Source organism: Oryx dammah, unplaced genomic scaffold (assembly GCF_014754425.2).
Source record: "Oryx dammah isolate SB20612 unplaced genomic scaffold, SCBI_Odam_1.1 HiC_scaffold_11229, whole genome shotgun sequence".
Lineage (NCBI taxonomy): Eukaryota > Metazoa > Chordata > Mammalia > Artiodactyla > Bovidae > Oryx > Oryx dammah.
Window position 1 is genome coordinate 3,246,894 of NW_024080622.1, and position 26,930 is coordinate 3,273,823.

The 26,930-nt window shown below is 37.7% G+C and overlaps 1 protein-coding gene across 2 annotated transcripts in view; it reads right to left on the reverse strand.

The window, feature by feature from the left end:
- The window catches only part of LOC120861160 (protein AMN1 homolog), a 76,165-nt gene that overhangs the window by 12,503 nt on the left and 36,732 nt on the right, over positions 1-26,930 (reverse strand). For both annotated transcript variants that reach the window (XM_040236808.1, XM_040236807.1), the window contains exons 2-6: positions 25,421-25,553; positions 23,796-23,940; positions 21,144-21,361; positions 20,776-20,832; positions 10,233-10,344 (exon numbers count right to left, since the gene is read on the reverse strand). In XM_040236808.1, the coding sequence (XP_040092742.1) occupies positions 10,233-10,344; positions 20,776-20,832; positions 21,144-21,361; positions 23,796-23,940; positions 25,421-25,537 (649 nt within the window). In that variant the 5' untranslated portion in view covers positions 25,538-25,553. The remainder of the gene's footprint in view (positions 1-10,232; positions 10,345-20,775; positions 20,833-21,143; positions 21,362-23,795; positions 23,941-25,420; positions 25,554-26,930) is intronic.

Here is a 26,930-nt window from a genome sequence, read left to right on the forward strand (position 1 = left end):
TGCCCATTTCTGTTCCCCTCTAATCGTAAAAGAACTAATTATAGAAATGAAATAAATAAGCAATTGAAATGAACATCTGACTTATGCTCTCCTGAGTGCACATTGTGGCTTGTCTAACCTGTTGATTCTTTTGCTGGATAAAAAAGAATAACAGGCAAATTTGGTCTTGGAGTACAGAATGAAGCAGGGCAAAGGCTACTAGAGTTCTGCAAGAGAAGGCACTGGTTGTAGCAAATACCCTCTTCCAACAACACAAGAGAAGACTCTCCTTCATTATTATTATATTATTTTGGCCATACCAGGTGGCTTGCAGGATCTTAGTTCTCTCAGCAGGGATCAAACCCAGGCCCTCGGCAGTGAAAGCATGGAGTCCTAACCTCTGGAATGCCAGGGAATTCCTCCAAGCTTTCTGATTAAAGCACTTTCTTTTCTAATGACACTTGTCTCTTGAATTACTGGCATGTGAGAGGCAAGCAGCCAAATCTGGGTTTGGTTACAAAATGAAATTAAGAAAATATTTCATTTATATTCCCATCAAAAAGAATACTTAGGAATAAGTTTAACAAAATAAGTGAAAACTTATACTCTGAAAACTACAAAAGATTGTTGAAAAAATGAAAGTAGGTCTAATAAATGGGAAGATGTCCATTTATTCAAAGATCAGATAAATGATTCATGGATCGTTATCCATTTTTTCATAGAACAGAAGAGTTTTCGTTAAGATGGCACTACTCCCCAAACTGATCTGCAGATTCAATGCCATCCTTAGCAAAATGCCACCTAATTTTTACAAAAGAAATTGACAAAACAATCCTAGTATTTACACAGGAATTTAAGGGAATCAGAACAGTCAATACAGTTTTGAAAAAGAACAAAATGGGAAACATATACTTCCTGATATACTTTAGTTGGTGTTTCTAAGACTATTTTGGCATTTTTACTAATTATGAATTTATTATCAAATATATGTAAATGTTTAACTTCTGATTATATATTTGTGTTATTCTTCTGTAGGAATCTATTATTACACACACATATATATATGGAAAAACACTTTTCCCTCTAGCTCTGAGTATACAGTGTATATTAATGTAATTACAAATTTTGATGCTAGAGGGCAGTTGCCTCGTTGTGTCTGACTCTTTGCAACCCCATGGACTATAGCATGCCAGGCTTCCCTGTCCCTCTCCATCTCCTGGAGTCTGCCCAAGTTCATGTCCATTGCATTGTGATGACATCAAGCCATCTCATCCTCTGATGCCCTCCTCTCTTTCTGCCCTCAGTCTTTTCCAGATTTACATTACTCAGTCTATTCAGGCAGCTTTTCCTCATAAATATATAGAGTACTTAGGGCAGTGAGTCAATAGTAGGAATATTTAATGCCTGTAAGTTTCTTATGCTATAGGGAGAAACTGTGGCGTCTCTAAGTATTTCATGATCTCTTGCCAGAATATTTTGTAGAAACTGTGGAAGAGGAAAAAAATTCTTTACCCTTCTGAGCTCTTGGCTGAGATCCCCTTGTAACCAAAGACAAATTAACAAAAGAAAAACAAACAGAAGTTTATCAACAAGAATACTTCATGTATATATGGGAGATAATCAGGATAAATGAGTAAATTCCTTGAGATGGCCCAAGTTACCACCATTTTCAGCTAAAGACAATTGAGAGATGTGGGGATTGTTGGGAAACTGGTTATGGAAAGATACCAGTAAAAGTACAATTAAGGGTAATGAAACCAAACTCTGCCAGGCCCTCCTAGGTACAAGCCCCTCCATGTCTCCCACTTCTTTTTTATAGAAAAGCCTTGTGTCTACTAGGCCTTCCCTGAGTTCCAAAGAACAGACTTAAACAGTTAATGATTAGAGAAATAGAAAATGCAGAAACAAAGAAAGCAATCAAGCAAGAAAAGTAATAATAGCTTGAACAATAGAGTCACAGGACTCCTAGTTCCTCCTGAAGGGATACAGATAACAATCTGATGCATATCTTTGAGTTTTTCTGCAGAAACTAACACCCCTTTCACCAAGTAGAAGATGTTGACTACATAATGACCACCAGCATTCTGGCTGACCCCAGACTGGCTGAAACCAGATTGATGATTGAGATTCCCAAAACATCAACCTACTATTTCACCACTAACCAATCAGAAAAACATGCATGAGTTGATCATGCACCCTGTGACCCTCATCATTTATGTTGCCTTTAAAAAACCTTGGCTGAAAGCCACCAGGGAGTTCCTGCCTTTTGAGAATCAGCTGCCCATGCTGCTTGCTTGGCACCCTGCACTTTCCCTCACCATAACTTGGTGTCAGAAGATTGGCTTTGCTGCACATGAGGTGAAGAGACCCGATTTCAGTTTGGTAACAGTAAGATTCACTATGAAGATTTAAAGTGCCTTATCCACTGAATATGATTCTTATTTAGAGTCACCCTCTCTTCTCACTTTTACTCTCCTCTTGGCACAGAGAGGGAGACATAGAGGGAGACATTTTACAAATGAAGATTTTCTTTAAAAATGTAAACTCTCTTCACAAAAGGGTAACTTCTACTCTTTTCAGAGCTCCTCCAGTGTCTGCTGATTCTCAGGAAAAATAGCTTAAAATAATCCTTATGCCAAAGAGGCATATTTGGGGTGGCTTATTCTGCTACTTGGGCTTCTCTGGTGGCTCAAGAACCCACCTGCCAATGCAGGAGACCTGGGTTCGATCCCTGGGTCTGAAAGATCCTCCAGAGAAGAAAATGGCAACCCACTGCAGCATTCTTGCCAGGAAATCCCATGGACAGAGGACCCTGGCAGTCAGACATGACTAAGCAACTAAATAACAACAATTCTGCTACTCATCAAAAGCAGACTCTGGACTGAAAAAGACTCTAAAGGTCATTTATACCAATCACATTACCGATGCTTGATGTTACTCTCCTACTTCCTTCCCTTCTCTACTAGTAGTTAAGCCACTTGACACCAAAGGCTTAGGAAATTGCTCTACTGGAAAAAGAAGTAGAGATTGTGGATTAGGTGCTTTAGGTTTTATACTTCCAGTTCTATTAGTACCTATTTCTAATATCTGGGACAAGCCACCTAAATTCACTATATTTCTGTTCCCTTATCTTTCAAACAAAGAAACTGTGTAGATGACTTCTGAGGAATCTTTTACTTTACCATCTTTTTAAAAATCTATGACTAATGTAGATGGAGACCACTTTTTTAAAGAGATTCACTATGGGAGCTGTTGAAGCCCCAAGAAAAAGAAGAAACTATGGGAATATAAATTAACAAACTAAGTTTTTCAAATGATCAAGGGGAATGTAATTAACACATTAAAAAAGAATACACAGGTAAATAAGTGAGGCTGTGCACATTTTTTCTAATACGCCATTACAGTGTGTGGCATAAAGAAGTTCTGTCATGCTGGATTAGCAACAGATGACTAAAGAATGATGAAGAAACAGAATAATATAGGATACAGAAAATGAAATATATGAAATTTAAAAAGTAGTTGTCCTTGAAGCAAGCAATCAGCTTTAATTACAGGAAACTCTGAAACAAACCACTTGGCTCAATGTAGTAAATCTTGACATATTTATTATACAGGAATCTAAAGAACTTGCTTGTTAAGTAATGAAGCTGAACCAAATCCTCAGATATCACTAAAATTTGAGTCAAGTCAGCCAAAAGTGGCAGATTTCCTGTTAGGTTTTCCTGCCTTTCAATATAAACATAAGGATGTTTGTGCTAATTGCTTTATTGCCCTTCTAAAATCTAAACCTAGATGGCTGTGAATACTGTGAAACATGTTTAGATAATGGTTAGAAATAGAAATGCACGTCCAATTAAGGAGATTAACAAAACTGTGTGAGTTGGTATTACTGAAAATCATAGCAGACATAATTGAATTTAAAATAATACATTAAAAATTTTTTTTCCTGTTTTCTGTAATGTCTATGATTCACAGTATGTTAAACAGCAGCTTAATTTTTTGTCTCTTCTGCAGATATAAAATCAGAGTGCTGTTAATAGTTTCAATACCTAATTTATAATGTGTGGTTTTCCTTACAGTCTGATTGTAATGTTAAGAAATTTTATAAAAACTTAGAAACACAGAGAAGAAGATAAAATTAATTCAGGGAATCAGATGAGTAACTGCCAATTTGGGGGTCAGGTTGCTTTGAGAATAACATAATACTAGAATTGTTCTTTTTTTAAAGTGGACCATTTTTAAAGTCTTTATTGAATTTGTTACAATATTGCTTCTGTTTCATGTTTTTTTTTTTTGTCCTAGAGGCATGTGGGATCTTAGCTCCCTGAGGAGGAGGAGGAGATTTAGTTGCTAAGTCATGTCTGACTCTTGCAACCCAATGGACTGTAGCCTGCCAGGCTCCTCTGTCTATGGGATTCTCCAGGCAAGAATACTGGAGTGGGTTGCCATTTCCTTCTCCAGGGGATCTTCCTGACCCAGGAATTGAACCCAGGTCTCCTGCATTGCAGGCAGATTCTTTACCAACTGAGCTACAAGGAAACCCCCACCAGGGATCAAACCCACACCCCCTTCCATTGGAAGGTGAAGTCTTAACCACTGGACTGCCAGGGAAGTCCTATACATACCTTCTTTTTATAGAATATAAATCATATTCTTTTATCTAGTCAGATGTGACAAATCACATGAATATAAAAGAGGAAGCATATAAAGTGTTAGGATAGGAAAGAAGAAAGACCTTTCATTTATCAGGTTAAAAAAAAAAGCATTTTTCTTCTTTGGAGAAAAACGAAATTAATAAACATAAGGTGAATATATTAACTCATTTTATTTTTATTGAACTGTGGTGTTGAAGAAGACTCTTGAGAGTCCCTTGGACTGCAAGGAGATCCAAGCAGTCCATCCGAAAGGAAATCAGTCCTGAGTGTTCACTGGAAGGACTGATGCTGAAGCTGAAACTCCAATACTTTGGCCACCTGATGCGAAGAACTGACTCACTAGAAAAGACCCTGATGCTGGGAAAGGTTGAATGCGGGAGAAGGGGACAACAGAGGATGAGATGGTTTGATGGCATCACCAACTCAATGGACATGAGTTTGAGTAAATTCTGGGAGTTGGTGATGGACAGGGAGGCCTGGCGTGCTGCAGTCCATGGGGTCGCAAAGAGTCGGACACGACTGAGCGACTGAACTGAACTGAACTAAGGAGACCAATGTTGACTTTAAAAAAATGCATAATGTGAGAGTTACGAGATAAATTTTATTTGGGGGCAAAATGAGGACTGCAGCCCAGGAGACAGCACCTCAGAGAAACTGCTCCAAAGACGTAGGGGTAAAGGTCAGGACATATGTGATTTTGGGGAAGCGAGAATATATGCAATCAAGCACACATTTTCCCAGAAAGTTGCCTCAAGCCTTGTGAAGCTTTCTGCTGGTCACGAGAAACAATCGTCTCCATGAAGGATTTTAGCGCTTTTCTACAGATGAGGAGATACAAGAATTGGGGATATAAAATTTTATATCCAACTATCTGAAGACCTGACTTGCCAGTTACTCCTCCCCATCAGCACAGAGTGCCTCATTTCTCCACCCTGAACTCCTTTCAGGGGGTGTTGAAGGTCAGCAACTACAGCAGCACAAGATTAAATCCTTGTAGAGGTGGATGGCAGGCTCCCATGGCAAGTGCCTATGTGTGGCTGACACTGAGGATTGGTGCTCATTTTACTTCATCTTGAGATTTTTGTTTATTCTTAGCACTGTTATTAAAAACTCTGTCACAATGGGCAAGTACCATTTCAGTTTCTCACTTTCCTATTCTGGGAAAGCAGGGATAAAAAAAAAAAAACACATAAATTATCCTGTGTTAAAAAAATTTGAGAAATGCTTGTTTAGGGGACCAAAACTTTGTAGCCATCCCAAAGTGTCTGGCATCAGGATTATTTCAAGCCAAAAACAATCAAGGCCCAAAAGACTCCAGAAGAAACTCTGCCCTTTCCCCTTACTGCCTAAAGGAAGTACAGATAAGTTCTCCTATCCCCATCAGAGATTATCTGCCAAGAATCTGGGCTAGGTATGGTGGGGGAAACTCAGTGAGGGGGCTAGAGTTCAGAGAACCTTTATGTTCCATGGTCTCTGCATGGCCCAACAAATATTTGTTTACCAAGCATTTGCTTTTTTATCTCCATGTGAATTGCCTTCATCTCCTTTGAAGTTCCAAACGTCTACCCCTGCATGTCCTCTTTAGCTGCTAAAGATGTTTCAGACACTTTGGCTAGTTACTTAGTTCTCTTGGGTCTCTCCCATGTATGTAAATTCTGATCTTCTCCTCTTTATTTGCCTCCTGTCAATTTAATTCTTAGATAAGCCAGAAGAATCTAAAAGGGTAGAGGAAAATTTCTAACTCCTTGACACTTGGATAAAAAAAGTTTCTTAGCTATAGTATTTCTTAGAGCCTTTGAAAAATGAATATTCACTAAAGTGATATATTTCCTAAACTTTTTGGACATAATAAACATATTTTGTTTTATGCTGCATACCTTGAGCAAGGGATTGTGTGGTAGAACAAGAAAAAAGATATGACCACAAGGTAGCAGTAGCATACAAGGAGATTTACATGGGCAGCCCTTTTCTAGGTTTGCAGGGAAGGGGAGTCCCACACAACAGAAGAACTTCCAAAGGGGTGTGTGTATGAGTCTCGGAAAGGAAGTAAGGTAAGGGAACTCCCAGGAGACTGAGGAGGGAGGTTATTTGTCATTCCTTTCTAGGTCACATGAGAGTTGGTAAATTCAGTATTTTGAGTCATTATATGGATGAGAAAAGCATCTACAGTCAGGGGCTTCCCCAGTGGTGCAGCAGTAAAAAATCTGCCTACAATACAGGAGACCTGGGTTTGATCCCTGGGTCAAGGAGATCTCCTGGAGAAGGAAACAGCAACACACTCTAGTAGTCTATATCCAGTGTTATAATCATACCAGATAGGCATTTCTCTTTAATTCATCAGCTGATAATATATCTTTGGTTTCCAGTGATCTCAGTAATTATATAATTTATCTCAAAACTGTCTTTTTGCTTTAAAAATCAGACTAATCACACAACATATTTTCAATTCATATTCATTAGTCATATCTAAATTAATACAGGCACATTTAAGCATTTTAATATTGGTCTTGTACTCAAATTTTCAGTTTTTGGTTGTATCTTCTAAATATTTCATCACCTATAAGGTCTTTGATAATTGTTTTAAGCAGTTTGCCTAAGGAGAAGCTTTTCTGGTTGACTGTGTATAGTCTGTTTTCACTTCTATTAAAAAGTAGAGACAAATGCCAAATTAACTGTTTCCAAATTGTAACCAGAAAGATGATCAAGGTAAAATTAACAAATGTTGAGTTTATAACATGTTAGGTAGTCAAGCTGATCTGAGACAAATAGAACATTAAACCAGAATTATTCCAGCTAAGGTTCTAGGACTAGAGGTATCAGCTACTCTCTCATTCCAAAATGAGATACCAGACCACCTGTACATGACTTGCAAATGCTTGGCTGAAAACTGATTTTGGAATCTTTGGTGCCTTATCCATTCAAAGATATAAAAGTGTAAAAATGGGAAGTGATGGAAAATTGGAAATTAAAGAAAGGATTTCTTTGAAGACAGTTGTGATTTGAGTTCTAGAAAGAGGGCTGCAGGTGCTTGCTCTTCCCTTCAAGCCTAGTGAGAGAGGGCTCCAAGGGGATCAGTTGGAGAATCTGATACGTCCCTTGGAGCTTGGGGAACACAATACACATCACAAACAGTACACATCAGACCTAAGAAAACTAAAAAGCAGGCTATGTTGAGAGTCCATACGGCCAAAGAGAGGACTGAAGCGGGGAAATATCTGCACTCTCACCATCTAAAGTATTGTGTTCCCTGTGGACAGATGTGGGCTAGCATGGGTTGCCTTGTATTTTGCTCATGAAAGCAACCTAGATGGTCGAGGCAACCTCAACAGAAAGAAACTGAAGGTATGCTGCTAAAGGCATGAGGGCAGAGGAAGAAAACGCTTGCTACTAGCCACGAGACACATTTGCTTGAATCAAGAGAACTGTAGATAGGAGATACACGCAGTGAGGAGGGGAATGGCAGAAAGTGGACTCTGAAGAAGGTCAACAGTGCCCCCCCCACTTTTGTGAGAGTATGGATCAGGATCAGCTCACCCACTGAGCCCATGGTGCTGCCACTAGATCACAGCGGTAGTGCTCAGGTGAGACTTTTCTTTCCCTTACCTGCCCTCCTGCTCATCGCAGTCCTACCCTGCACTAACACTGCTGAGGTCAGAAACCATGGTGGGTGAGTTAGGAAAGGAGGAGAATCAGGAGGGAAAACAGGGAAACTAACAATGTTCCCTTAACACAGCAGCCTTTCCACCTACAGCAAACCTGAGCTAACTGGAGGAGTGAAAATCTTTCATTTGAACTCGGTTGGAGTATTGCATGAGAATGGTAAGAAAAGTCAGTGGCACATGTTTGAGATTTTCATTTGGGTTTGGGAAAAATTAACTCCTATAGAGCAAATTTGTAATTAATATAGTGAGAGGAAAATGGAGTCACTTTATGAATACCACTTTCTTGTTCAGTGTATTGATTAAACATACATATACCTCACTGAGTAGATTTACACACTTTTAGTTGGTATTCTGAAAAGACCTATTATCAAAAATGGCTGCAATTACATTTCACACATTGTGGACTCTTCCACCTTATAATAATAGCCTTCTTGTTAAAATACAATTTTCTGCCTTGTTTGATGACTAGAGAGCCTCTGCCTGCCTTCTCACAACCCTCAGAATAGTGGTCACATTAACTGAATCCCTGTATTCAGTCACAGGAATTTTTCTGGTTCTAAATTATTTTCTTAAAATTATGATTATTAATTTTTAACAGGTAAAATCATTCACATGGTACAAAATTCAAAAGGACAAAAGGGTATACGATGAAGGCTTTTTCCTACTCTTGTCTCTCCACAACCTTCCCCAGAGGTACCCACTGGCAATAGTTTCCAACTAAAGTTTTGGCGTTAGTGTCCTGAAAAATGTCTACCTAAAATAAGATTTTAATCTTCATTACAGATGTCTTCGATAACCAAATATAACCCATTACAGGCTTAGTTTAGATTGGCAGTTCAAACAGAAAAAGTGGAAGTTGTCAAAAGGACAGTAACTATTAAACTAAAATTAGGAAAATAAGCTGGAAGGGCAGGGCATTAAGTACTGACTTACAAGTGAGAACCAGGTTATACTGTGGTAGGACCCATGTGTAGGAATAATGTGAGAGGCGTCATGGCTCTTATACAAGCCAAAAGCTGTGACTAATTAAGTGAAGTGCCATGTTAGCTGAATGATTCTGAATCTCAATGGCTACAGCTTGGTGTGATTACAGTTAACAGGTCACTTAGCATGTTTAATAGATGTAATAATATGAGCGACTACATAAAGCATCATGTTTAACATCATGACCACTACTACTGCCCCCATCATCCTTATCAGCACAGTTAGCATTTATTGAGCCTTGGCCATCACCACCATCACCATCACCATCACTATCATGATTAACATTTACTGAGCCCTCAGTATGTGCTAGGCACCAAAAAATGTGTTGTGATCAAGTTTATAAGGTAGGTACTGTCATTATACTCACCTTCAGATGAGGAAACTGAATAATGGAATGGGTTAAGTAATTTACTCAAGTTACACAGTTATTAAAAGATGAAACCTGTGGTGGATTCATAAAAAAAAAAAAGATGAAACCAAGATTTGAACCCAAGCAGCCTCATACTTACCTTGGTGGATCAGATGGTATAAAGAATCTGCCTGCAATGCAGGAGATCTGGGTTCAATCCCTGGGTTGGGAAGATCCCCTGAAGAAGGAGGGGCTTCCCTGGTGGCTCAGTAGTTAAGAATCTACCTGCAATGCAGGAACTCCATGAGACACGGGTTCTATCCCTGGGCTGGGAAGATCCCCTGGAGGAGGGCATGGCAACCCACTCCAGTATTCTGGCCTGGAGAATCCAAATGGACAGAAAGACCCTGACAAGCTACAGTCCATAGGGTTGCAAAGAGTCGGACACAACTGAAGCAACTTAGCCCACACACACACCTGGAGAAGGGAATGGCAACCCACTCCAGTATTCTTGCCTGGAGAATTCCAGAGACAGTCCATGGGGTCGCAAAGAGTCAGACATGATTGCTCAACTAACACACACACACACAGCCTTATACTAACCTGTTATTAGAGGGCATCCATGGAAGAGTAATATACATATCTGAGGACAGCAAGTAAGGACAGCTTCTACAGCCTCATCAGTCAGATTCACACAATGCCCCATATGAATCTCCTGTTTAAAAATAAAGAAAGTATAATCAAAAGAAAAAACAGGACAATAAGAACAGTGTGAAATGCTTGGGAAATACTGTACTCTGATAACAAAACCCCCAATACCTACTTGCAAGAAAAACTATAGGAAGGACCAATGAAAGTCTATAGTAATTTGGAAGGTATAGCAGCTTTAAAAGTTAAATGCCCAACCACTTTATAAGGCAATTTGGCAGTATCTATTAAAACTGACAATAAGTATCCTCCAGAACCCAGCAATTAATTCGAACAGCAGATGTCCACTATATAGAGAGAAATGCTTGCACATGTGTGTAAGGAAACAACTTATAAATATGTCAACTGAAATATTACTTGTAATAGTAAATAAATGGAGATTGGGTAAGTAAATGGTGGTTCATTAATATATTGTAATAAGATAAAACAGTTACAAAGAAAAATATTTACTTGTATTAATAGACATAAATCTTAAACATAATGTTAGTTCAGACACTTTGCAAAACAGTGTTGTAGCATTTTATAAAGCTAAACATGTACTTAGTGTATGACACAGCAGTTCCATTCTAGTCATTACCCCAAAAAATGAAATCATATGTCTACACAAAGACTTGTATGCAAATGTCCACAGCAGTATTTATAATAGTCTAAAATTGGAACAACCTGAAAGGTGAATATATGAGCATGCTGTGTTATACCCAGACTATGGAATACTACTCGGCCAAAAAAAAAGGGATGAAATATTAACATGTTTAACAACATGGATGAATCTCAAAAATATTATGCCAAATGAAAGAAGTAAAAAAATAGTAAAAAGCCAAAAGATGATATACTGCATGATTTCGTTCATATAAAATATTATAGAAAAAGCAAAACTATATTGACAAATGAGTGGTTGCTTGGGGGAAGGCTACAGCAGAGCATTGACTGAAAAGAGATGGGAGAAAACCTCGTATACACCCGTGGTGGATTCATGTCAATGTATGGCAAAACCAATACAGTATTGTAAAGTAAAATAAAGTAAAAATAAAATTTTAAAAAAAAAGGTAAAAAAAAAAAAGAACAGATGGAGAAATTGGAAAACATAAACTAAATGAAATACGAGCACTGAATATGAAATAGTAAAAGTGAAACAAACTAGAAAATTAAAAAAGAAAAAAAAAAAAAAAAAGAAAACCTCTTGGGGTGATGGAAATATTCTATACCTAACTGTGGTAGTGGTTATAAGACTGTAAAACAATTACTAACATTCATCAAACTGTACACTTAAAATAGGTGAATTTTATTGTATGTAAATAAAACTCCAATAAAGCTTGAAAAACAATTTAAAACATGATTTTGAATAAAAAATCAAATTGTAAAACAACACATATGATATGAAACTATTATGCACTATTTAAAAACACATGACTCATTTGAAAAGACCCTGATGCTGGAAAAGATTGAAGGCAGGAGAAGGGGATGACAGAGGATGAGATGGTTGGATGGCATCACTGACTCAATGGACATGAGTTTGAGTAAACTCCAGGAGTTGGTGATGGACAGGGAGGCCTGGTGTGCTGCAGTCCATGGGGTTGCAAAAAGTCAGACATGACTGAGTGACTGAACTGAACTGAAAAACATAATATAATGTCTTATTTATGAATATATCACAATGAAGGCAGTGGAGAAGGGGATGACAGAGATGAGATGGTTGGATGGTATCACCGTCTCAATGGACATGAGTCTGAGTAAACTCTGGGAGTTGGTGATGGACAGGGAGGCCTAGTGTGCTGCAGTCCATGGGGTTGCAAAGAGTTGGACACGACTGAGCGACTGAACTGATCACAAATGATGAAGCATGAGCTGAAATCAAGATTGCTGGGAGAAATATTAATAACCTCAGATATGCACATGACACCACCTTTAGGGCAGAAAGCAAAGAGGAACTAAAAAGCCTCGTGATGAAGGTGAAAGAGGAGAGTTAAAAAGCTGGCTTAAACCTCAACATTCAAAAAAGAAGATCGTGGCATCCGGTCCCATCACTTTATGGCAAGTAGATGGGGAAACAACAGAAACAGTGAGAGACTTTATTTTCTTGGGCTCCAAAATCACTGCAGATGGTGACTGCAGCCACAAAATTAAAGGACACTTGCTCCTTGGAAGAAAAACTATGACAAACCGAAACAGCATATTAAAGACCAGATACATTACTTTGCCAACGAAGGTCTGTATAGTCAAAGCATATTTTTCCAGTAGTCACGTATGGATGTGAGAGTTGGAGCATAAAGAAAGCTGAACGCCAAAGAACTGATGCTTTTGAACTATGGTGTTGGAGAAGACTCTTGAGAGTCCCCTGGACTGCAAGGAGATCAAACCAGTTGATTCTAAAGGAAATCAGTCCTGAATATTCACCAGAAGGACTTATGTTGAAGCTGAAGCTCCAATACTTTGGCTACCAGATGTGAAGGGCTGACTCGTTAGATAAGACCCTGATGCTGGGAAAGATTGAGGGCAGGAGGAGAAGGGGACAACAGAGGATGAGATGGTTGGATGGCATCACTGACTCAATGGACATGAGTTTGATCAAGCTCTGGGAGATGGTGAAGGACAGGGAAGCCTGGCGTGCTGCAGTCCCATGGGACTGCAGGGTCAGACATAACTGAGTAACTGAACAACAACAGTCACAGATATACACACACATATGTAGAAAGACAGATGAAATAGTCAAACATGGAAGGAAAGATACACAAGCATCTTCAGAAGAGCGGTTACCTCTGACAGAAGAAGGGGAATAAATGAGGGGAGGGAGCTTTAGATATCACATTTAATAATTTTTTAAAAAAATCACTGGCTGGAATAAATGCGGACAATTCAAGTGGTTGGCTCACAGGTCTCTGTTATAAAAATTTCCATATATTTTCATATATTTGAAATATTATCTATCTTTTGTTTAATGTTCTAATTTGAAATACTTTCTCATTGCTAGTGAAAATGTAAAAGGGTATGGTTGCTATGGAAACAGTATGGCAGTTTCTCAAAAAATTATATATAGAATTAGAATATTATCTAGCTATTTCACTTCTAGGGATATACTCCAAAGAACTGCATGCAGGGATGTAAACAGATGTCTATACAGCTATGTTCATAGTAGAGATATTCACAGCAGGCAAAAGGTGGAACCATATCAGTGGATGAATGGTTTTTAAAAATGTCACTATAATGGTAAATTCATAAAGACAGAAGATAGAACAGAGGTTGTCAGAGGCTGGGGGAAAGGATAACGGGGAGTTATTTTTTAAAGGGTAAAGAATTTCTATTTGCTGCACAATGATGTGAATGTACTTAAATCCACTGAATTGTACCCTAAAAATGGTTAAAATAGTAAATTTTATGTATATTTGCCAATATCAAGAACTTTTTAACAATTCTGAAAGTAAGATTCAACTAATAATTGATATGTATACTTATGGTAGTAGTTTTTCTTTTCTATTGAAAAGCTGATAGTATGTTGGTGTATATATTATTATAATTAATCATGTCTTAAAGGAAACTTGAATATATTGAAAATTCTTGAAAACTGAGGAGAAAGCATCATATTCTACATGGAAAAGCCATCTTATGATATGAATTGGCAAGGTGACAGACAATGAACCCCTTCATGGATCACAGCCTTGTTGTGGGGCAGGGGCTTGCATAATTCATTGAATCTATGAGCCACACCATGCAGGGCCACTCAAGACAGAGGGGTCATACTGAAGAGTTCTGACAAAATGTGGTCCACAGGAGGAGGGGTTGGCAACTCACTCCAATATTCTTGCCTGGAGAACCCAATGGACAGTATGAAAAGGCAAAAAGATATGACACCAGAAGATGAGCCCCCCCCGCCCCCCCCAGGTAGGAAGGTGTCCAATATGCTACTGGGGAAGAGTGGAGGGCAATTACGAATAGCTCCAGAAAGAATGAAGTGGCTGGGTCAAAGGGAGAACAACACTCACCTGTGGATGTATCTGGTGGTGAAAATAAAGTCTGACAATGTAAAAAACAACGTTGCATAAGAACCTGGAATGTAAAGTCCGTGAACCAAGGTAAATTAGATATGGACAAGAAGAAGATGGCAAGAGTGAACATTGACAGGAATCAGTGAAATAAAATGGATGGGAATGGGCAAATTTAATTCAGATAACTGTAATATCTACTGCTGTGGGCAAGATTCCCTTAGAAGAAGTAGAGTAGCTCTCACAGTCAATGAAAGAGTCCACAATGCAGTACTTGGGTGCATCCTCAAAAATGACAGAAAGATCTTGGTTCATTTCCAAGGCAAACCATTCAACATCAGAGTAATCCAAGTCTATGCCCAAACGCTGATGCTGAAGAAACTGAAGCTGACCAATTTTATGAAGACCTACAACACCTTCTGGAGCTAACACCAAAAAAGATGTCCTTTTCATCCTTGGGGATTGGAATACAAAAGTAGATAAGTCAAGAGATTCCAGGAATAACAGGCAAGTTTGGCCTTGGTGTACCAAATAAAGTAGGGCAAAGGCTAGCAGAGTTTTGTCAAGAGAACACACTGGTCATAGCAAACACCCTTTTCCAAAAACACAAGAGATGACTCTACACATGGACATAACCAGATGGTCAATACCAAAGCCAGATTGATTATATTCTTTAAGCTGAGGATGGAGAAGCTCTATACCTAGAGCCAGAGCTGAGTGTGGCTCAGATCATGAGCTCCTTATTGCAAAATTCAGGCTTAAACTGAAAGAAACAGAAATCAACTAGGCCATACAGGTATGACCTAAATAAAATCCCTTATGGTTAAACTGTAGAGGTGATGAATAGATTCAAGAGATTAGATCTGACAGAGTGCCTCGAGAGATATGGACATTTATATGAGATTATTATTAAATGAGGTTTATAACATTGTACAGGAGGCAGTGACCAAAATCTATCCCAAAGAAAAAGAAATGCAAGAAGGCAAAGTGGTTATTTGAAGAGGCTTTACAAATAGCTGAGGACAGAAGAGAAACAAAAGGCAAGGGAGAAAATATATGCACTGGATGCAGAGTTCCAGAGAATAGCAAAGAGAGATAAGAAAGCTTTCTTAAATGAACAATACAGAGAAACAGAGGAAAACAATGGAATGAGAAAGGCTAGAGATCTCTTCAAGAAAATGGGAGACATCAAGGGAACGTTTCAGTCAAGGATGGGCATGATAAAGGACAGAAATGGTAAGGACCTAACAGAAGCAGAAGATATTAAGAAGAGGTGCAAAAATACACAGAACTACACAAGAAAGGCCTTAATGACCCAGATAACAGTGATGGTGCGGTCACTCACCTAGTGGACATCCTAGAGTGAGAAGTCAAGTGGGCCTTAGGAAGCATATTATGAACAAAGCAAGTTGAAGTGATGGAATTCTAGCTGAGCTATTTCAAAGTCTAAAAGATGATGCTGTGAAAGTGCTGCACTCAATATGCCGGCAAATTTGGAAAACTCAGTAGTGGCCACAGGCCTGGAAAAGTTCAGTTTTCATTTCAATCCCACAGAAGGGCAATGCTAAAGAATATTCCAACTACCATACAATTGCACTCATTTCACATACTATCAAGGCAGTGTTCAAAATTCTTCAAGCTAGGCTTCAGCAGTACGTGAACAAAGAAACTTCAGATGTACAGGCTGGGTTTAGAAAAGGCAGAGGAACCAGAGATCAAATTGGCAACATTCTTTGGATCATGGAGAAGGCAAGGGAGTTCAAAAAAAACATGTACTTCTGCCTCATCAACTATGCTAAAGCCTTTGACTGTGTGGAACTGCAGAAAATTATTAAAGAGATGAGAGTAGCAGACCACCTGACCTGCCTCCTGAGAAACCTGTGTGCAGGTCAGAAACAACAATCGGAAACAGACATGGAATAATGGGTCAGTCCAAAATAGGAAAGGAGGACAACAAGGCTGTATATTTTCACCTTGCTTATTTCACTTATATGTAGAGTACATCATGCAAAGTGCCAGGCTGGATGAAGCACAAGCTGGAATACAAGACTGCTGGGAGAAATATCAGCAACCTCAGATATGTAGATGATACCACTCTAATGGCAGAAAATGAAGAGGAACTGAAGAGCCTCTTAATGAAGGTGAAAGAGGAGAGTGAAAAAGCTGCCTTGAAATTCAACATTCAAAAAACACAACATCATGGCATCTGATGCCATCACTTAATGGCAAAAAGTGGAAGCAGTGACAGGAGGCAAAAAGTAGGAGAAGTGACAGGTTATATTTTCTTGGGCTCCAAAATCACTGTGAATGGTGACTGCAGCCATGTAATGAAAAGATGCTTGCTGCTTGGAAGGAAAGTGATGACAAACCTAGATAGTATATTAAAAAGCAGAGACTTCACTTTGCTGACAAAGGTTCTTATAGTCAAAGCTATGGTTTTTCCAGTAGTCATGTACAGATGTGAGAGTTTGTTAAAAGGTCCTAAACTCACATTGCTATATTGTTTCCCATGAAGTTTATATTGTGAATTTGAAATTTTTCCTAGGACCTGTATTTGCCAGAATTGAATATTTTCTTTTTTTAAATGCCTTGCAAGTGAAAGTGAAAGTGAAGTCGCTCAGCTGTGTCCCACTCTTTGTGACTCCGTGGACTGTAGCCTACCAGGCTTCTCTATCCATGGGATTCTCCAGGCAATACTGGAGTGGGTTGCCATTCCCTTCTCCAGGGGATCTTCCCGACCCAGGGATCGAACCCAGGTCTCCCACATTGGAAGCAGATGCTTTAACCTCTAAGTCACCAGGGAAGCCCTTAATGTACTTTAAATGAAACCTGAGGTGAACACTGTTCTTCCATCTGTTGTTCTCATTGTATGTTATTGTTGTTCAGTTGCTAAGTCGTGTCCCACACTTTGCGACCCCATTCTGTAGCACACCAGGCTTTTCTGTCCTCACAAGAAAGGCTGAGTGCTGAAGAATCGATGCTTTCAAATTGTGGTGTTGGAGATGACTCATGACAGTCCCTTGAACTGCAAGATCAAACCAGTCATTCCTAAAGGAAATCAACCCTGAATATTCTTTGGAAGGACAAATGCTGAAGCTGAAGCCCCAATACTTTGGCCACCTGATATGAAGAGTTGACTCATTGGAAAAGACTTTGGTGCTGGGAAAGATTGAAGGCAAAAGGAGAAGGGGCTAGCAGAGGACAAGATGGTTAGGTAGCATCACCAAACCAATGGACATGAATTTGAACAAACTGTAGGGGATGGTGGAGGACAGAGGAGCCTGCTGTGCTATGGTATGGGGTCACAAAGAGTGGGACATGACTTAAGAGACTGAAGAACAACAATAGACAATGACGCAGAATTGATCCACTTGTGTTGTTTTAGGGACTTAATTATAGTAAAGGAAGAAAAAGTGATATGTCCCAACACATGATATTTCCAATAGATAAAAGCTGTAAATAAGCTGAAGTACCAACATCAGAAAAACAATTAAGGAAAAGTGATACAAGGACAGATTTTGTTCTCTGACAGTGCTTAGAACTTAGCAGATACTCAATAAATATTTGTTTAATAAATGAATAATTCTTTCACAGCAAATTAAAGTTTAACCATTAAGATTGTAGAAAGCTATAAAATGACTGTGATATAAAGTTTAAAATATGACAGCATTTATTGAGGTACTACTGTGTGACTGGAACTGTAGTAAAACCTAGGTATAGAATGATGACCGAGTGATGAACAAAATGATCTGCTCTCACTGAGAACTCAGACCAATAAAGATTTCAGAGTCAATACTGACATTCAATTAATGCTGTGTGTGTGTGAAAGGTGCTTAGTTGTGTCCAACTGTTTGTGACCCCATGGGCTGTAGACTGCCAGGCTCCTCTGTCCATGGAATTCTCCAGGAAAGAATACTGGAGTGGGTAGCCATTTCCTTTGCCAGGGGATCCTCCCAACCCACGGATCAAACCCAGGTCTCCCACATTGCAGGCAGATTCTTTACCATCTGAGCCACCAGAGAAGCCCATAAATGCTGTAACATATGTTTTTACTAAATGGCAATCTTTAGGAGAGGTTCTTAGACTTTTAATCAAATATATTTTCAAATTATAAACTATTTAGCAACCTTGATATTTAACTTCCCAGAAAATGAAAGTGAAAGTCACTCAGTCGTGTTCAACTCTTTGAGACCCCATGGACTATGCAGTCCGTGGAATTCTCCAGGCCAGAATGCTGGAGTGGGTAACCTTTTCCTTTTCCAGGGGATATTCCTAATCCAGGGACCAAACCCAGGTCTCCAGCATTGCAGGTGGATTCTTAACCAGCTGAGCCACAAGAGAAGCCCAAGAATATTGGAGTGGGTAGCCTATTGCTTCTCCAGGGGATCTTCCTGACCCAAGAATTGAACCTAGGTCTCCTGCATTGCAGGTGGATTCTTTACCACTTGAGCTATGAGGGAAGCCCCTAACTTTCGGGAACTGAACAAATTAGAAGCAACAGGTTAAAAATGGGGTATCTGAAAAATGTAGGTATATATATTACCCAAAAGAGAAGAATCAGTTAAAAAAAAATAAAGGTGTTTGCACTTCTATTTGTCAGAAATTGTGGTCACAAAGATGCAATGAGTCAAATGTTAAAATATGTTCCTTTGTTTAAGGAAGGAATTAAGTTCTAACAAATTTTAGAAAGATTTTCATTAAAATATTTTGATACTTACAGAAATAAGCTTTGGAAAACTGAAAAAATGACAAATTCAATAACATTACAATGACCAATGCACTGGTTGTTGGATTTTCTCCTCAGTCTGCCTAGGTACTCTTTATTTTATAAAGCTAAAGTAAATATGTAGGTATATTCCCTACCACTGCACAACAACTAATTTCCTGGTGGTTTTATTAGGAAGTGATAAACTAGGTTAAATGTTGGATAGCTTTGATAAAACTGATGGTAATTATAGGATAATGTTGTAAAAATAAAATAACCTAATGAATATAAGGCAGTAGCATGGAGGATAGCATATTAAGTGCTCAACAAATGTTTGTATTTAAAACAGTAAAAGTTTTGGCAGTTTATTGCCCCTACAGTTAGGATGCAATTTGGAATTTGAAACTTCATTAAAAACAAAATTTCTTAATGAAAAAATTCATAAAAATATATATGCTATTTTATATATGCAAACACATATATATACATATAAGCAGGATGCAGACATATAAACATCACAAAAAAAATTCTTTGGGCAATAAATCAAGCAGAAATATTTTGGCAAAAACATGGCATCACCATTCTAATAGTGGTTACTAACATGTATAATTCATTTACAGGTTGCTTACTTCCAAAAAGGATTTGATGGGACTTTTTGTTGAAAAGCACAGCTTTTAATTAAGAGTAAAAACAAACTAAAACACTGTAAACTAGGAAAGGAAAAAAATAAAAATCTTGGGACAAAAGACTTCTTAATATTTAGAAACAGGTTATAGGTGCCACATCTGTCATTGAATACAAAGGAGGAACACTAATTTAAGATCTTTTTAAACAGCTGCACAATGTGGCTTCTGGGGGAGGAAAAACTTTTTCTCTCTCTGCTTATATTTGTCTTTGGAAGCATTTAAATTAAACTGACAATAAGATTAACAAGAGGAAAGGCAAAATTTATTCACAAGCTCACAAAGGTCGTGGTTCAAAGAAATGGCTAGAATTTAGTTTATGCTGTCATCTTAATAGGGGAAGAGGAGGGGGAGAAAGGATACTTAACAGTCATACAAATGACTTTTAGGGAAGACAAATGGACCTTTAGGAAAATAGATGGGAGTTATGATAATCTTTTGACAATGCCTGTTTAATGCAATTTCTCATCTGAAAATCTCCCTTAAAAAGGATTTGAGGCATTTGAATTCTTTTGGAAGTGTCTGCTTTTAGGCAGAGAGGGGGGATGGGAGGCGGTTCAGACAAAGTCTTTTTTTTTAACCTCTGTGGTTTCTTAGACATCTTCAGCTCAAAATAATCTTTATGCCACAGTGGTATACTCTGGATGCCTTCATAGATTCAGAAAAAGATGATCAAGAATAAATATGATGTCAAGAAAAATACACTGGCAAGAGCATAAGTAGTCCTGGTAAAAATATCAGTCAGACATGAAAACTCTAAAGGATGTCATTTTACATTGATGAATTTTCATTATCTTTATCCATAATAAGACTATCCTTAAATGTATTAGAAGTTAAAACCTCTGGAAGATAAGAACATTTATTGGAAGTAAAATGGGTTTTTATAAAGCAGACTTTATCTCCTAACTTTACCAGTTTTTTTTTTCACTCTGGAATAAAGAGGTGGAGGGAAAAAAGTCCTCGGAAATACCTAATTGAGAATAAGGCACTGGTTGTCTTCTAGGTTTAATAAAGAATTTCTGAGGATAATATAAATTCAGTTATCATCATCTTTATAAATATTTTTAAATTACCTCTAATTTCTTGGCACAAGGTCCACTAACAAGTGCAACCACACCATGGTCAGATACCTAAGCAAAGGGAAAAAGAACACAGCACATAAATGGAGATGATGGAAGCATATTTTTCTAAAAATTATTATTTAGATATTGTTTTATTTCCTCCCATTTAGCAAACATGTGTTTTAGCCACCACATACCTTCTACCCTTACTTAAAACAATTGAGGAGAGGGTGCCAAATTATATTGCAATTATTTAACTATCAAAATATGAAGTCAATAATTTCAGCAACAACAACAAAATTGTGTTCTGATAAGTTATGGAAATATACTGGGCAAATAAATACATACAGTCTCTACATTTCAAGTTTTATTTCATTTACCTGAGTAGCTGAAAAATCAACACACTGCAAAAATGCGCAGTTTTCTCCTAATGCCTGCAAGGACACATCAGTAATACCTAAGCAGCCTCCTAAATCAATGATCTTTAACAGCCGGCAATTGAGTGCAAGAGCAAGGACTCCTTCATCAGTGAGATTGCAGCATCTTTTCAAAGAAGCTTCATGCAGGTAAGAACAAGATGAAGCCACAGCTTTTATTCCTGAGGGAAAATATAATTCCATATCAACGAGCTATAGATGTTTATATATGAGAAACGTGACTGATTTTTATTTTAGTAATCACCAGTACTGATACATCCCATTAGCCTTTTCCAAAGTAGTTCATATGGGGAACAAACTATTTTTCCAGTGATGCTGTCTGTCATTATTTAAAACTCTTTTAGAATGTTTCAAGAATTCTCTATATTCTCTGTAGTACAGTCTTCAGAATATCTGCAATTAATGACATGCCTTTTTATGATTAGATTTGCTTTTAAGAAATGACCAAATATCATTCAGAACCAAATTAGGTAATTAAATAGTAATGAATCTCCTTTTCGTTAAAAGTTTTAAAGTAATAAAGTTAATTTTCTTGTAGACTCTGAAAAGAAATCAAAAGTTAAATGCCGCAAATGTCTTAAGTAATAGCTTTCATGCTTATCCTTAGAAATCATACCCATGTTTATGTGTTTTCCCCTCCTTGGTTCTACCCTTTCCTACCACCATGCTCCTTCTGTTAGTCTGGATGAATCTTAAATTTTACCGAGGGTCAAGAGAAGAGAGGCCCTTAAATCCAATTAAACTGATGTAAAAGCACTTTGGTGACAGGTATGTGATGACGTGCCATATAAATAAAAAGAGTACTGAAGGAATCCTGGGCCCTTCAGTCATGGACAAACATTACAGCACTGTTAAAAGACAACTTTATGGGCAAAATACACAAAATGGAAGATGGTAAATTCATGTGTAGGTCATTTTTATTGTTTACTATGTCTTGCTGCGATTCATGGGGTCGCAAAGAGTTGGACACGACTGAGCGACTGAACTGAACTGAACTGAACTGAAAGAACTCTTACTTTATTCATTAGTATTCAGCATGAAAGTTCTTTTAGAGAGTCAGTATTTGTGTAAACATTTTAAAACTTATGCTTCCTTGCAATATTATGAATATTCTAACTTGCTAACCAAGCTAATGGTAAAATAGAGCCAACTACCTACAAAATTTTCCAGAAACCTAGGTAGCCAAATAACTCCCTCTTTCTTATATTGAAAAGAATAAAAATTTTATATTTTTAAAAAATGGTAAAAATCCATTAATTCATGTAACAGTCACACTGATACATGCAGTCTGCCTGGTTATAAAACACTGTAACTGGACAAAGTCGGTACCAAACCCAATTTCGGCTTCCTGCCACTCAGAAGGTCAACACTCAGGAGACAAGAGTTGGTGGAAATCTTAAAGTTGCTTTAGTCAGGAAGCCGGCAAACTGGGAAGATGGTAGACTGACGTCCTTAAGAGCATCTCCAAGCTGCCAGTTGGGAGATAAAGGTTCTAAAGCATATGTGAGGGAGGGGGCTGCAAGGTACACAAGCAGTTCATACACAGTTCTCAGATTGGTTGGCATCAAGGTGAAGTTTCAAACATCACCAGTCTTCTGGTTTCAACTGGTCTGGGGTCTACATGCTTGCAGTCAGCAGTTTTCATCTGGTCTGCTTCCTGTGAAAACAACTTAGGAGTGTGTGTTAGATCTTTACAGCTTTCAGAGAACTGGGCGTTTGGTGATTTTGCTATGTGACTGGCTTATAGTCTAAATTGTTTCAGCTTCCCTGCCAATGTCCTTGAAGTTGGTATCTGGAATTAAGCAAGCAAGATTAGTTCTTTCTTAGTCAATTAGTCATTGTCTAACACTGTTTTGAGGCATGCTTAGGTTAGCAGGAGTGGAAAATACATGTTTCAAGTTTTGTGCAGTTCAAAATGAGGCAGTTCTGGCTACAAAACTATGTGTTATACAGGCTGATAGGAGAGAACCTAGTAAATATTTGCTAATGATTTAACTTTCTGTTGTAATATTACAACAAAAAAGTCTTAACAAAGTTATGAACTGGTCATTTCTTATTTCACTATACTAGGCAAATATTTAAAATATTTATCTAGCCATGTTTATTTTAAATATGTTTAAAATTTAAATAGTGACAATGTATTTCCTAACTTTTCAGCACTGATTATAAGCAAGAGTTCTAATTAGGATTCTCTAGCTTATTTTGAATATTTTTATTGATAAATATAGTTTCTATTTCTTTGACACCTTCATACTGTTCATGAGGTTCTCAGAACTGACTCATTGGAAAAGACCCTGATGCTGGGAAAGATTGAAGGCGGGAAGAGAAGAGGATGACCGAGGATGAGATGGTTGGATGGCATCACAGACTCAATGGACATGAGTTTGAGCAAGCTCTGGGAGTTGGTGATGGACAGGGAAGCCTGGAGTGCTGTAGTCCATGGGGCAGCAAAGAGTTGGACACGACTGAGTGACTAAACTGACTGACTGACATCTTCATACTATCTTTTAACATATCCTCCCCTTCTCTGCTCCAAAACTATGGTGAATAGTTCTCTACCAATTTGTTCGTAATTGGTAGTGTTAATAAACATACCTTTTGAAGTTATGGAAATTCTGTTTTCTTTTGAGGAATTTAAATTTAATTTCTTCAGTTTTCTGCAGTTACATAGGTGCAGGAGAGCAGTATCTGAAATATCACAGCTTCGTAGATCTAGAGTTTGGACTTCAGGATGTAAAATCTATAATACATACATTATTTTGAAAAATTAAAATTTCCTACAGACATAAATATTTATTCCATATTCAGTGTTTTGATGGTCATAACAGAGAAATGGCAGGTAAAAACTATAGCAAAGAATACAGAAATGCATTTGCGTGAAGACAGATACAAAAAGCAGAAAAAACCAAGTCCACTTCCAACTGAGGGTGCAGCTTATAGTGTCCCCAAAGTCTTGTTGGGACACAGAGCTCTACTGAGACAGTTGGTACAGAATAAGAACCCATTAGATATGGAAGCAGAACCAAGGTAATGGGGTGCTTATCCTCTTCCAGTAGTTTCTGACTATCATGAGAGAGTCTAGCTATGTGCCTCTTTGCTCAGCAGGTACAAGTCTTTAATCTCTGTAGGCAGTGAGTGATGATAGTTGCAAACCCATTTTACAATTAAGAGAACTGAGGTTCAGTGTCAGAAAGAGTGGCAAGGCTGGTATTTTTATTCAGGCCAGAAGCTTTACTATACATTCTCCCTTACAGAATTGTTAATTTTAGCTTAATTAGGGAAAAGGGCTTCCTAGGAAGCTCAGTTGGTAAAGAATCTGCCTATAATGTGGGAGACCTGGGTTCAGTCCCTGGATATGGAAGATCCCCTGGAGAAGGGCATGGCAACCCACTCAGTATTCTTGCCTGGAGAATCCCATGGACAGAGGAGTCTAGTGGGCTACAGTCCATGGGGGTTGCAAAGAGTCAGACACGACTGAGCAACTAACATATATAAAGGGAAAGGGAGTAAGTATAAGTTAGATGGAGTGAGGTGGCCAGAAGAAGAATGAAAAGAGTTTAGAAGAATGATTTTTAACTGACTGTTATCCTTGAATGGATAAAATCAATCTAGTAGGCTATGATCAACATTTTTTAATTGAAATAAGATATACTAGAATAAAATAGAAAATATCCAAGTGTACTGCACACTGTACTGTTACATGTAGGTGTGGTTTGTGTCCTAGAGTCACAATGTAACATTCATATTTCTTCTTGTGGGTCTTTTTTTTCCATTCATTTTTTCGCTCTGCATTTTAATTTTTTCCAGATTTACTAAGGTATACTTAACCAAAAAGTTTAACATTTCTTGAAAATAGGTAGTTCATGGATGTTGGTACCATGAAGACAAGGGGAATAACTGGAACAGTGGGAGAAGATTTTTAATTTTTATTTTGTTTTTTGGCTGCTCAGCATGTGGGATCTTAGTTCTCCAACCAGGAATGAAATCTGCACCCCCTGCATCGGAAGCATTGAGTCTTAACCTCTGGACCCCCAGGGAAGTCAATGGGAGATTATTTTAGAAGCTATTACACAAGGACATTATGGTTATCTGGAGAAAAAAAGAACTTTAGTATATTCTAAAATTACTCATCCTAATATAAAACATTGTTCCAAAAATCTGAAACCATAGCTCAACAGTAAAATATAATAAGCTTGCTTTACAGTTGTATATTTTCTTACCTCACTTATGTTTGAATCTGTTATCTGCCCCTGCACGCTCATAATTTTGATGAGTCTATCTTTTATGTTGGGTGGCAAAGGCTTAATGTCTGTGATATATCTAGAAATATTCTTCATGAAGCACCAAAGGCATCTGAAATACAAATACAATATGGTAAATTACACTATACAGGTATTGACTCCTAATATTTGTTTAATGCATTTGTTAGCACTTAGTTCTTTCATAAACAAGAAAGAAAAAATGGGTGCACATTTTATATGAATATTTACAACTTAAGCTTGGTAAGATTCAAAAGCCTCAGTTATGAACAAGTTGCCCTTTTCCTCTACAACTTTTGCTCAGCATCCATCACTTACTAAAATGCATTCTGAATGACAAAGGATTTTTCTTAAGTCAGTCTTCTCCAATTCCTAAGATACACAGTTACTACCAAGCTTTTAGTCACATACATTCCTAAGTAAACATTAAACTAGGGCCTATTAATTGACAAATATTATGTGTTAATACAACAAACTTGCTTTCACTATTTTTCCTAAAAACTGTATAGGTATAAGAACCAAGAAAGAACTGTAACCACAAAGATTCCACAAATAGTACAAATCAGAGAGAATAAACTTAGTGCCAGTATTATATATCACAGAGTCATTAAGGCAGGCAACAACGAAGACCCATACAACCAACATGCTTCATATTGATATGTGGCCTGAAAGTCCAACTATCTGAGATACTTGTATGTTAAATAAATACAAATCTTTCTTAGTTTCTGCCTACAAATATTTTCACATATACACACTTGAATTTTTTTTAGTGCAGTCTTTTTCTTTTCTTCTTTTGGTTGCTTCTGCCTTTCTTTCTCCTATCTTTCCCCCTTCCATTAGTTTAGTTCCTCATGCTATTCCTTGTATATTCTTATTTTTCCTCCGTGCTTGTACACACACAAACACACACACATTCACTCACACATGTATCTATGTTCTCACACATACTTTTAAAAGTTAGGGTGGGGGTGGGGAGAGATTACTGTTTCTTAGAATGGCATCAGTGTATACTCACTTTTCTACAAACTCTTTCATTTAATAATAATTCTTTAAAGCATTATGTATAGTTTTAATTCTCCTTTAGTGGCTAAATATTGTATTTCATAGTGTAGATGACTTAGTCATCCCCTATTGAGGAGCATTCCACTGTTTCTAGGATATAACATATGTTGGCAGATTATTTTCTTCATATTTCCATCAGCAGTGTTGGAGAGTTCCTTTTCCTCTTCATCGCTAAGCAATATATGTTATGTTTATTTTATTTATTTATTTTTCCATTTATTTTCATTATGTCCATTTCCCGATCTCATTCCCCGGCTCTAGGAAATTATTCTAATGCCTAATGTGTATCCTTTTGTTGTACGTATCTTTTTAACATGATTGTTCTATGGACGTATTTCTAATTTATGTGTGTGGTATTCATCATAGATTTGTTTAGTTTTTCACTGAGCACTATTTTTACAACCTGCTT